Raw genomic sequence first — 13,870 nt, forward strand, 5'->3', positions numbered from 1 at the left:
CGGACATGGTTGCGCAAAAGTCAATTTTGCAAACAATTATTGTTTGAACTATTACTTGATTATGAAATATTAGCTGTAAAAGAAAAAAATCTATGTTCAATAAAATACTAAAATTTCTCGAAACACTAATATTTGAGATTAGTTTTTTACAAATTATCATAAAAAATAGTTTTAAATATGTCAGCTTTTTCCAGTGTTTGGTAAACGGAGATATAACAAAATTATTCTGTAAAAATACAGGGTTTCCCCAAGTCCTACAAAAATTATTTATGACAACCAATAAATAAATATTATGGGTTCATGCATTACATTAACTCAAATGTTTTCAAATCATTTATAACTAAACTGTATAATTATATACAATTAATGTAATTGCCTTCAGAACAAAGTCTGTATTCACAATTTGTATATAAACACTATAAAGTTGGCAACGCGGTTGGAATGACAGTTCACGAAAGGCTCCAGACGGTCGGCGAGAGTTAAGGAAATAAAAATCTTTCACTACAGTATATTTATGCGAGTATTGGAAATAGTGATAATTTATTGAACTTCAATCCATTTAATTATATACATAACTCATATATTGTTGACTAGTGAAAGTATAATTTAATTGTTTGAAACAATGCAAAGTGTTTTGAACACTGTGAAAGGAACAGCCCTTAATGTGGCAGAGTATCTTACTCCAGTTTTAAAGGTGTGTGATTTAGTTGAATACCTAATTACATATTAAAATTGAACAATAATAACAATTTACAGGAATCTAAATTTCGAGAGACAGGTGTTTTGACGCCGGAAGAATTCGTAGCCGCTGGAGATCACTTGGTGCATCATTGTCCAACTTGGCAGTGGGCTGCCGGTGATGAATCGAAAACAAAAACATATTTACCTAAAGGTTTTGTTTATATAAATAATAAATCGCGCAGTGGTTCAAATATTGTATATTGTTTTGTAGACAAACAATTTTTGATTACTCGAAATGTGCCTTGCTATAGGCGTTGTAGACAAATGGAATACGTGGGTGAGGAGACTGTAGTTGAAGAGGAAGGTGGTGACGGTGGCTGGGTAGAAACGCATCAACTAAACGAAGACGGCACAGCAGAACTCGAAGAAAAAGTGTGTGAATTGACATTTGATGAAAATAAAGTATGTGTACAACAGTTTTAACTACATCCATGATAATAGCAAGTCTTTTTATAATTTTAGGATGAAATGCGTACTCCAGATGAAGACAAAGGTGCGAATGGCGCCGCACTTATTGATAACGATAGCGATGACGAAGAAGATGACGAGGCAATAGATATGGATGAATTTGAAGAAAGTGGTATGCTGCAATTGGTAGATCCCTCTGTGGCCACTACAACACGTAAATTAGATACGGAAGTCGGAATAAAAAAATCAAATTCTGATGAAGCAGCTACTGGAGGTGCTGACGCAACCGATTCAGTGTTGCATACACGCACCTATGACTTGCATATTACTTATGATAAATATTATCAAACACCAAGACTTTGGGTGGTCGGTTATGATGAGGTTAGTTATATTATTTTATATTAAAAATGTATATTATTTATTAAGAAAAATATTTATTTACGTTCTTGACACAGAATCGAAAACCTTTAACTGTCGAACAAATGTACGAGGATGTTTCGCAAGATCATGCTAAGAAGACTGTAACAATGGACAGCCATCCGCATTTGCCAGGACCCAATATGGCTAGCGTGCACCCATGTCGTCACGCTGACATTATGAAAAAGATTATACAAACTGTTGAAGAAGGTGGCGGTGAGCTGGGCGTACATATGTACTTGATTATTTTTTTGAAATTCGTGCAAACTGTTATACCGACCATCGAATACGATTTTACTCAAAACTTTAATATGTCTTAAACCATTTATTTATAGTGCTGAAACAAGGCTTTTGATCACTACATAGGCAATTTTAAAGTTAATTATAAGATTTAAACTTGGAAAGCTGCTAAAATTGCTTATGCCTTAGAAATAAATTTTTTGTATATGATTTATTAAACCACTTTAAAATATATATGTTTTTGCAAGAAAATCCGCACATCATATATAGTTTGAAAATAAAGTATAGGATTATAAGAAATATAGCTTAAATCTTGAAATGCACGAGAAATGGCAAAAACAATAATGACTTTCATTTCAAGCGATGACGGAATGGGGCATAGGTTAAAATGTCCATAGCTTAAGTTGAATGAATAGGAACTTCTTTGTGCAAGAGCAATTTTCCCCGCCTTGTAGAGTACTCAATGAAAATTTTTCCCGATGAATACCAAGAAAAAATCTGCTGTCTAAAATCTTGCGGGCCGAGTTTCAATCAAAGCTTCCAAAGGAGTTTGCGGTTTAAAAGACTGGCGCTTAGACTCAGCTGTGCAATGATGCATCCATGTTTTACGTCTTGTTATAAATCAGCTATAGGCAGTTTTTCCCTGCCATAAACAAAAATTGCAGCCTTGAGAATCATTGGATTCGTCGCGATCCTTTGATCATATCAATGACTTTTGAGTTGTATTTAATTGTTATCATCAAATTAAATCACATACTTGTATATGGTTGAATATTTTTTGTGTATAAATTTCTTTAAGAGAAATATAAATTAAATAATATCAATATAAACAAAAAAGTGATGAATTCATAACTTGTTGACTCCTTTTAAAAACTTTATCTCTCTGAGACAATATATTGGTTGGCAACGCTTGTATTTTGACATTCCTGCAGCTAGTCAATACGGAATTTTTGTTAATTTTATATTTTGTGCCGCCATTCTTATTCTATTTGAAATTTATTTGATATCGAAATTATGAAAAATATTAAGAAAGCGAGTTGTAACAATCAAAGTATAAAACGATTTTTGTCGCCACAGCCTTCAAACATTCCTTGTAAAAGGCAATGTAAGCAAATGGATATGGAAAATAAATGCAATACTCAAAAAGGCAGGGACATCTGCATCTTTTCAGGCAACCCAATTAAACAACCAGATGAAATGGAAAAGAGAAAAAATAATTTGAAGTTAAAGTAAGTATTTAGCTAGAAATGAGTTTACAATAATAAACACATACTTTTTCAGTACTAACAATAATGCAGAGGATAAGTTCGACTGGAACAGTTTTGTGCGAGATCCTGGCGAATTACAAGAGAGCCGATATCCAGTAACCCTCAACACTTTCAAAAGTATGACCCATTCTTTGAGCATCGTCAATTGCATACTCGAGGATATCAAAATTGCAACAAGTCTCGACTTTATAAACGATGATCTGATGAAAGAGCGTGTTTTAAAAAACTTCTTTATTCAATTCTATGAAAATCCACAAATTCGCAATATATATAAGCTGGAAACAAAACCATGTCCAACATTTTTAAAAAAGAAAATAATGCAGATACCAACATTAGAAATTATTGAAATCAAAGGTAATTGTAAAAAGCGTATCTGCTTAAAATACTAAATGTGTATATAATTCGTTTCCAGATAGTACTACTAATGCTGCTACAGTAGCAACTGCAAATATTGCCCCTCTTGAGGCCATTAGCAAAACAACAGAATTGAGGGTACCTGCAGAACAATCACTCAAAACCGCTCCAGATCCAGTAAGCAAACCAGCAGAGCTAGAGCGAGTTGAAGCACAATCATCCAAGTCGCAAGAAAACGAAATACCGTCACAACAGTAAGTCGAATGCATCGTTTTTTGGATTTTTGTATTTAAATATTATTATAATACTTTAGGACCAATGAAAAGTCTAACACACTATACTTATCGAAAAATATGTTGCTTATGGATGAATCATTTTTACGCCGACATGTGAGTCGTAACACTCAACAAATTGAAAAACTAGATATTATTTTAGAGCGAATATATGCTGAATTGTTGCCACGAAAAAAGTCGGCACAAACTAAAGAAGTAAAGTCAAAGCCTACAAAAGTGCACGAAATATCAAATGAAGTCTGCATCGACATTAGCAATAGTCTTGTAGAGGCATCAGCTGTAATAGCTAAGGGACAGCGTATAGAGCAAGCTAAGCAATTGTTTCTTACAGAGTACACAAAGGTCTGGTTTTTGTGGTTTATTAATATGGATTTTATATAATTTATTAATTTTAATTTATTTACTACAGAAAAATACGTTAGCATATGCTTTGCGTTTTCATAACGGTCTTAAGCGGCGTATAATATCGGCAATACTCGAAATGTCTATTGATGAATTCAAAAAATATACAAAAATTCATGATGTACCAGAAATGTATGATGATCCCAAATTACTGCACGATTGTTACAATTATGCGATCAAAGCGCCTCAAATTTGGCCTGCCAATCTATATATGCAGTTGTGTGATATATTTGAATACCTCCAAACAAAAGGTGTTAGTGTTGACCATTTAGAAGATATTTCACCAATGCTGCTGCATTGGACTGAACTAGCTGTGATAACGAATTTTGATGACATTGTGCAATGGGATTTTTACCGTTGTAAAGGTGAAAAATTTCAACAATTCACGCAATTGGATGTGTATCGGAGAACATTTTATGAGAAATGTTGGATGCACAACACTTGGTTGCGAGAAGTGCCGAAGCTGCATGTGAAGACGCAAAAAGAGTTAATAACGGGAATGGAAGTTGTTGAGAATGATAATGTAAGCGAAGTAGCAGCTGTTAATGAGGCACCGACTAATGTAAATCCTGTAAATACAACAGAGCAGACAGAAACCGCTACAAAAGATGAGTGTACAAATGAAATGAACGTAGATTGCGCTAAGCAAAACGGAGAAGCAAACAGCAATAATACTGTAGCTACTAACAATATAGCGAATGCCGCGCACGCGCAGGATGCTGGTGCTGGTCACTTAGCGGAGACTAATGAACCAATATTGTCACATAATCCTAACGCAGCAAGCACAGTTGAACAAGCAATAACTCTGAAAGAAAAAGAAAATACTTTACCTGAAGCAACTGTAAATTTACAGACAACAACAACAGCAGTGGTGGAAGTAATTACAAACTCAAAAGAAAATGCTGTGACAAGTAATCTAGAAGCAGAGGCTCAACAACGCATACAGGCAGCGCAGAAATTGTACTTTTATGAAGTTGAGAAAGTAGGCGATTTGTAAAAATTAACAAAATATAAATATTTCTAATAAAAAATACACTTTTTTCTTGCAGTCATATACTCTACCATATCTACTACGCCTTCATAACGGTTTGAAGCGACGCATACTGCACGCCATTCTGAATATGACCTACACAGAATTCAAACAATACACACACATACACGAGGCAGCAGAAATTTACGAAAATAACGAGCTTTTACAGCATTGCTACGACTTTGTGGTTCGAAAGCCGCAAGTATGGCCCGTTAATCTCTATATGCGTTTGGTGGATCTTTATAAATTTCTGAAAATCAAAGGCCTCACATTGACAGCAGCTGACCTAGCTCATGTCTCACCGAAACTTTTACATTGGCACGATCTAATTGAGACCACTAATTACGATTACCTACTATTTTGGGACTATTACCGGCGTAGTGGTAAAAAAATGCCTAAAAATAAAACTCGTCTGAATACATATCGGCAAAAGTTTTATGAAAAATGTTGGCTTTATGACAGTTGGATATGGCATACACCCAAAATATGCGACAATGTACTCACCGATGACTTTGTGGCCGTTGTAGCAGCAGAAGATAAGGTGAATGCCAACTTTGAAATAGCAGTTATGACACATGCGCTGGAAGAGCGGGATGAGGAAACGACAGAAACAGAAACTGTAGAAGGAAACAAGACAACGACAGAAGGCGAAGAGATAACTGACAACAACACGATAAACGCAACAATTGAATCATCGCCTGTGCAACCGATTGCGAATGAAAATGTGGTGCCGCACAAGAATGTCACAGGAAGCGTTAGTACCGTTGATGCGGAAATACAAACATCACGTAAGTTTATCTCATACAGCACTCGCCTTCCTTATATTTCTACACTGAACAAGATATCTAAGGTTTGTCATGAAGTTTGTAACACCCAGAAGAAAACGTCGGAGACCCTATTGAAATATATACTATATAAAAGAGATCAGCGAGACGAGCTTAGTCTATTTAACCGTGGCTGTATCGCTGCATTTCTGTCTGTCTGTATATACGCGAACTATTCTCTCTGTGTTTGAGATATCGATCTGGAATTCTGCTGTCATACAAACTGACGAATCAAAATCAAGTTTTTGTATGGACCCTGGGAAACCCGCCAACAAAGTTGAGTCCTATCGTCCGATAACTCTCCTCTCCCTAGTAGTGAAGACGCCAACAAAGCGGAGTCCTATCGTCCGATAACTCTCCTCTCTCCAGTAGTGAAGACACTTGAGCCCTTGATACTCCCAACCTTCTCGCGCCACTAGAGTCCAGCAAATCGCCAGCATGGCTTCCGAAAAGAGCACAGCACCACCACAGCACTTAGCGTCATAAACGTCCAGATAGTTCATGGCCTTAAGCAAATCCACCTTGCGAGAGGACGATCCTGGTAGCGTTGGATTTGTCAAAAGCCTTTGACACAGTCAACCACACATCGCTACTTGACGACATCGAAAAATCTACGCTCTCTCCAGTTCTAAAGAGGTGGACTATAAACTGCCTGAGCGGTCGACAATCATCCGTACTGTTTTGAGGTACAAACTGTAAATTGAGAGGAATTAAACAGGGGGTTCCGCAGGGTGTTGTTCTCTCCCCGTTGTTGTTTAACTTTTACAACTAGAAACTCAATCAACCACCAGAACGAATTTCCATCACTTCTCTCCAAGCAGTTTCTGCTGGGAGCCACCTGCTTGTAGCGGAACCGTCGACATAAAACAATACCCCGACCAAACTTCGGACGCAACAAACTTCAGACATGAATTGACCGCCATTTACAATGGAGCCATTAACACCTTCACCGACTCCCTCTCAGTGAATGGCGTACTTGGAGTCAATCCACTACCCATTGCAAACGAGGAGCTGGAGTTGCCGCTAGAATCGAGAGCGACCCTTGCACAGGTTCGTTCTGGCTACTGTAGCACGTTAAACTCCTACTTATCCAGAATCCAGAATCCAGAATCGACTTATCTTATCCTTACCATCCTAACGAGGACTAGGTGACCGTTACAACAACAACAACTTATCCAAATCAAGTCCTTGTATGGAAAACTTTTTATTTTTCGAGGTCTCTTCATGAAATGTGGCATATATTGTTGTTCAGGGCACCTCTACAACCTAAGAACAAATTTTTCAAATTGAACCACATAAAAATTGATCAATCAAAATCTAGTTATTGTATGGAAACTTTTTTACTTAGAAGGGGGATTATAGTTTCAGTTCAACCTAAGTGAACGCTTTTTCTTGTTTATTACTAATAATGCTAAATTTTGTCAATAGAACATCTATTACACGCCGCATGTGCCAACTCGTCAACAGTTTCGTGCGAGAAAGAAGTACCAGCCCAAAATCGTAAGTTGATAAATCCTTAAATTTCTGATAACAAGTTTTCTTTAGCTTGTCTTATCGTTTTAGCCAACCCAGTGATGTTGCTTTGCAAAGCTATTAAAAAGGAGAAGCTCTCACCACTCGATAAATTGCAATTTAATCTAACAAACGATGAGGAGAATTACGAATGTGTGCCAGTACCGGATGATATAGTCGATCTTGAAGGATCAATATTAACAAACGAATCACAGGAAGAGTTATTGCTGCCTCTTTCGAATTCTGAAAGTTTGGGGACACATGACAACAAGTTGTTGTTGTCACTTGATTCTACAGAAGGTAAAGTTGCAGAGCATACTGCACAATGCACAGAGAATATGGATAGTGAAAGCATAATGGAACAACAGCCAAGTCTCGAAATGAATAATGAGCAAACGCAATTGATGCCCGAGTGCATAGTGGAAATGGAAGTTGAAGTTCAATCAACAACAACAACACAGCAACCACTACCTGGCCCAGTATTAGAAAGTAACGAAACGCCTCTAGAGCAGCCACAATTTGAAACGCAAACAAAAACGCATTCAGCATCCCAAACAGGGGAAACTTGCTCGCTACAAGAACAACAGCAGCAAGAAGCGCATATTGTTGTACAACAAGCGTTAACAGGCGAGCAAGTCCACGTTCCCGGGTTTATTTCACGTGAAGTGAAGGAAGAGCTGCTGCAAGAAGCACAACAACCAACCGATTATTGCACTGAACAACACAAACAAAAACAACAAACGACGAAGCAACTAAAAAGTACAGGAACAGAAGTTGCCACAGCACTAACAAGAATTATGGAGGCACATAAGTTGGCGCAGCAACAAAAGAAACAACATAATATCAAAACTAATGCGCAGACGACAGTGGAAACCCAAGCTAAACAGCAACAAGAACCAACTGTTACAAAACCCGCAACGTTGGAAAAGCAACAACATTCACAACAACTACAACCTTCACAGCAACAACGACATTCACAACGACTACAGAAACATTTACAATCACAGCAACAACCATTACAAAAACAACAATCACAACACCAACAGCCGACAACAGCAACTGAACGTCAGCAAGAGCAAAAACAGCAGCAACAAGCTTTTACTGTTAAAATACCACTACCAAAATCACAGCAACAACGTAAAAAGCAACAACCGCAAATATCAGCACTAAAACAGGCAAAGGAAAAGGGGCCAGCGGCAATAGTGCAAGAGACCGTACACCAACAACGAGAAACTGTGTCAAAAGCGCCACAAACAATACAACAACAACACAATGCCTCTACAACAACCGCTGAAGGTAACAACACACAAAAAAGGCAAAAATCCACACAGCCGCAACAAAAACAACAAACATCAAATGAACAGCGTGCAACTCGACAACAAACATCGATACAACAACAACAACAATCGCTACCAACCGTAGTTATACCAATGTCAATGCTACAACAACAAAAAGAATTTGCAGATGAAGACCAGGCGCCACAAACGCAACAACAACAAATAAGAAAATCGCCGAGAACACAAACATCCCAAATTATCGCAAAACTAAAGGTTCCACACACTAAAAAACAGTTAGAGCCACAGCAATTAGCCAAGCCGAGTCAAGCACTCCACACAAAAATTCATGTACAGCAAGAATTGCAGGAACAAGATGATCTGGATATTGAAAAGCAAATGGAAGAGTTGCACCAAGAACAGCATTTATTGCCTCTGAATGCTGCAAAAGCAAGCGCTGCGCAAATTCCACCAGAGCTGCAACAGTCGCCACAACAACTAACTCAGACCGCGCTACCCAGCCTTTTAGTACAACAACAACAAGCAATAAATAACCACAACGAAAATGAACTAGCTGAAAATCCACAAATGATTGAGTCAATGAAACAAAATCAGCCAATGCAACAACAAACAATAGTAGAAACTCTCAATGCCAGCAAACCGACAGGACTCGAGTTCCTGTCACAACAATTGCAGCAACAATTCTCTCAACCACAATTAATACTACAACGCACAAGCACTCAGATAAACGAGCTGGTAATGTTGCGGTCTACTGGCACGCTGTCACAGGACTCACCAATCAATCTGCCCCCATTTGTGCAACTGGCCAATAAACAAACCACCAACACAACAAAAAAGAAAACTGTGGCAACGAAAACAAAGACAACAACACGCAAAGCCGCAAAGCTAAGCGATTATGTGCCACAACTCACGCACGTTTTCCAACCGCTACCTGTTGCTTTGAATACCAAGAAAGCACCTACACTTGAACCGACAACCACCGTCGACCTGCCACAGTCCAACACAAACGTTGCAACAACAAGTCACCAGCAATTAACACCAACCGTAAAAGAGCAATTTATTACCGCCAGCAATATAAGCTTATCACCACCAACTGCAAATGCCATGCTATTGACGTTGCCAGCAACACTGAACGCGACAAGCACCAGTGCGTCCAATGCATCATATGTGTACACGCTGAGTGGCGATAGCAGCTTGTTCAATAGTTCGGAACTCTTGAAGGTGCTGGAAAGTTATCAACTTCAACGTAGTCAACAACAACAACAGCTAACGCAGTCGGAGCTAACGTTGCAACAACAACCACTAACGCAGTCAGAGCAATCGTTGCAACAACAAGTGCAGCAGGAGCTACAATTTGAACCCATCTATAATCAGCTGCAAGTTACGCAGCAACAACAATCACATTATCAGGCAGCTATACAAATGTCACAACCATTGGCGTTTGTAGAGAGCGTGAAACAACAAGAGGAGCAGGAACAACAACAAGATGAGGAACAACAACAACAACGGGAACAACAACAACAACAACCACAATCACAAATACCACTGTTGCTACAACAACAGCAGCAACAGGAACAACAACAACTAATACTACAACAACTTTTACAACAACAACAATTAAACCCACAACAACCTAACCAAACAGCCATACAAATACAACAACCTCTGTTGTTGTTGGATCACGCGGAGCAGCAACAGCAGTTACAACAACAACAATCATATCAGCTATTATTACAACAACCACAACAGCACCAACAAACGCAACCAATTGTATATCAGCTAGTGGATGTCAACCAGGTAAACAATAATGCACAAAACAAGGATTCTGATGCTGCTGCGTCAAAAAACCAAATGCACCCTAGTACCATGTAAAATACGCCACCACTTAATGTACGCTTGTAATGTCACGCATAATGAATAAGAACAAGCATACATATGTATATTAAACATAAACATTCCCTATGTACATAGACACATTTATGTACAACAAAAAACAAACCAGTGCTGTTGCTTACACTGCTCTTCTTCTTACGTAGGCGCCGCACACCGCCGCCACCCTTGCCGGTGAACAAGTTCAACAGTATTTGCAGTTATCACAAACACCATATTTCACACAACGTGATGTACAAGAAGAGTCTGCCATACAAACGCAACAATCCACCACACTCGATACCGTTAACGTGACCGCACACTTACCGCCTACGAGCACAAACGAAATGTTGCAGGTAAATATTTGGTTCGAACACAATTATGCCATGGCACCACTATCACCCGCACTACACTTAACATCATTGCCTTCACCGAAAGGTGTCTGTCGCATGCGTTCCCGTCCGTTGCCTAAACCATTCTTCTACCGACGCTTAGAGAAAATAGACTACTTTCGCGAGTTGACAGCGCTCAATATTGCCGAATATCAGCTGCAGTGCACCAGTTTGGGCAAATCATATTTGCAAGCGCAGATTCGAACCACACACCTGCGTACGGTAGTGAGTGGCGATATATTGGCGGCGTTGTTGCCACGCTGTGCGCCAGATTTGCTGAAACACTTGCAATTGGTGCTGCAATATCTTGGCGAATTTCACTTTAATACCTGGGAACAGCGTCAGCAACGAAAAGTAATTTCGAAATGCTCACAACGCACGCTGCACACCCTGTGCGCGCATATACTGTTATTATTTTTTCAATACTCATCGCCTTTCCAAGGTAAATGTTTGGATATGGCAACAGGCTGGTGGCAATTTGAGCAGCGTGACTGCTTGGGAGTTGGAACAGCGCGTGCGTCCACTGAAGGAACGGTTAATATGTTTGAGGATTTGAGTTTGGCTATTGAACCGTGTATACTAGCGGAGATGGCAGCGCTTAAGCGCAATTTATGACAGTTACAAGGCAATTTTGCGTTGTGTAGCAGTTTAAAATTGCACCAAATTATGTTAGGTTTTCTTTTTTGGAAATTTTAACATTAATATTAAGTTTATTTTGTTGTATAATGCTAAAGGTCACATAGGTATATATGTATTACACACATATTTCCCACTCAATAGTCTGGTAGACAGTAATATTTTCAATACTCAATATACATACAATACAACATACATATGTACGTATATAGTAAATATCTATAGCTGTTAAATAATTAAGTTGTTATTTTTCAAAACAAAATGTTACTATTACTTCAACAGCCAAAAACAGTTTTTCAAAACATTTTTTAAACCATTTATTCAAAACAATATTTTTCAAAAGATTTCTCAACCCATTTTTCCAAAACAGTTTTTTCAAAACAATTTTTCCAAAACAGTTTTTTCAAAACAGTTTTTTCAAAACAGTTTTTTCAAAACAGTTTTTTCAAAACAGTTTTTTCAAAACAGTTTTTTCAAAACAGTTTTTTCAAAACAGTTTTTTCAAAACAGTTTTTTCAAAACAGTTTTTTCAAAACAGTTTTTTCAAAACAGTTTTTTCAAAACAGTTTTTTCAAAACAGTTTTTTCAAAACAGTTTGTTGAAGTAATAAAAAAACTTTCTCGTTTGAATATCAGTATTTAAAACTAAAAAAAAAATATTTATAACAATATATTATACTAATTAGCTGTTAAAAATATAAATTTTGTGCTATTTGTTATAATTTATGAATAATAGGTTAAATTAGTATATTATATGCTATTATTATCATTATTTTTTAATTTTAATAAAATTTGAAAATTTTAAAAAAGATAAGAAAAGTTAGTTGCATGACGGCCCAATAATTATTAAGTTTACGAACATACGAACATTTTGGAAAAGTCGCGATTTATTACTTAACATAGTCTCGTTTCAACGATAAGCTTGTTAAAGCGATGTTCCAACATCTTTAGAACGTCCGAAAAATATGTCGTCTGGAGCTCCGTAAAGCTAGACTAGTATTTGACTTAAATTTCTGCGGCGATGTGACTAAGAAGAATAAGGAGGAAGGGGTGGCAAATCATAGCCTAATGGTCTAAGGTATGAGCCGGTTTTTTCTATTCTAGATAAGGTAGCCGTTTTTTTAATTTTCTTCCTTAAATTGGCATAATAGTGAGCTGTGGCCATTTTTCTCTTCTACAGATAGTCGAAGAAAATAACTTTTAGTTAATCCCATCACCTCTCGGGTCGATAAGACAGTCTGCTGTCCTCTGCCACTAACTTTTCTGCTACCCGCCACATTAAATTTAAGGTCTTATTAATTCATTACGTAGGTAAATTTGACAGCTTTGGGCATTGTCGCATCCGGAAACACAAGTATTTGTCACAATAATGGTATACGCCTAACCTAGTTCACAAGTAGTCGCTGGCTGGGTATTCTATTAAATAGTAAACCTCGAATCCTTTTTGTCTTAAGTCTTACCAATCTTATCTCGGATTTCCTGACGTCAAACAATTTGGGTTCAAGTCTAAAATGCTTAAAAGAGAGTGTTATAGATAATATATAGTACAGTCTATACGCTATTTTTGAAGTGTAAAAAATGGAGTTGATATCCCCATGGTATCATCTGAAGGTGATCTGAGGGTGTCCGTCAAAGCTGTTTTGGCATATTTCTCGAATGAAAAGAGAATTTACTCAAATCTCATTTTCAAAAATAACAAGTTTATTAAGTGGAGAATATATAATGCATTTTTTATATGGATGAGGGATCACTGACACAATTGAGAACATGGTCCAAAGGATAAACTGATGTAAAAACGAAGTTAACTCGAATAGATCGAAGTTCAAAACAGCAGAAAAAATATATTTGTTTCATAAGTGGTCTCTGGTAGTGGAAATAGTAAAAAAGTACTTGTTGAAAGGTGGTCCCAGTTAGTGAAACTTTCGGTTTCGGCATATCTCTCTTTACAAAAGATCATACGACTGACATGTAGGGCATTAAGTAACGCAAAGGTATTCGTGTAACCAAATTAGCCGATCGCGTGCCAGAAGTTGTTAACCCAAAATCGTGGACTGTGGCAGAGCGCGAGAGCGCCGCCGTACATGCACAGAGCGCTCTTGTGACGCAATTATGAGGCACTCATTGCATGTTATCGGGCACAAGCGCCTCAATGCTCATATGACTTTGTCGTTAATGCAAGCCAAAAGCAGC

At 37.7% G+C, this 13,870-nt stretch overlaps 2 protein-coding genes across 2 annotated transcripts; both read left to right on the top strand.

Moving 5' to 3' along the window:
• The first annotated feature begins 447 nt into the window (after window positions 1-447).
• On the top strand, window positions 448-2,148 carry LOC120778541 (ubiquitin-like-conjugating enzyme ATG3). The gene is made up of 5 exons (XM_040110389.1): window positions 448-694; window positions 757-892; window positions 953-1,143; window positions 1,204-1,530; window positions 1,605-2,148. The coding sequence occupies exons 1-5, from the start codon at window positions 623-625 to the stop codon at window positions 1,884-1,886; spliced, it is 1,008 nt and encodes a 335-aa protein (XP_039966323.1). The 5' UTR covers window positions 448-622; the 3' UTR covers window positions 1,887-2,148.
• Window positions 2,149-2,809: 661 nt separating this feature from the next.
• Window positions 2,810-11,660, top strand: LOC120778421. The gene is made up of 11 exons (XM_040110203.1): window positions 2,810-2,911; window positions 2,978-3,035; window positions 3,088-3,428; window positions 3,487-3,682; window positions 3,742-4,063; window positions 4,131-5,105; window positions 5,173-5,941; window positions 7,406-7,477; window positions 7,541-10,331; window positions 10,756-10,765; window positions 10,821-11,660. The coding sequence occupies exons 1-11, from the start codon at window positions 2,821-2,823 to the stop codon at window positions 11,658-11,660; spliced, it is 6,465 nt and encodes a 2,154-aa protein (XP_039966137.1). The 5' UTR covers window positions 2,810-2,820.
• Window positions 11,661-13,870: the final 2,210 nt, after the last annotated feature.

The sequence above is a fragment of the Bactrocera tryoni genome, chromosome 5 (genome assembly GCF_016617805.1).
Source record: "Bactrocera tryoni isolate S06 chromosome 5, CSIRO_BtryS06_freeze2, whole genome shotgun sequence".
Classification (NCBI taxonomy): Eukaryota; Metazoa; Arthropoda; class Insecta; order Diptera; family Tephritidae; genus Bactrocera; species Bactrocera tryoni.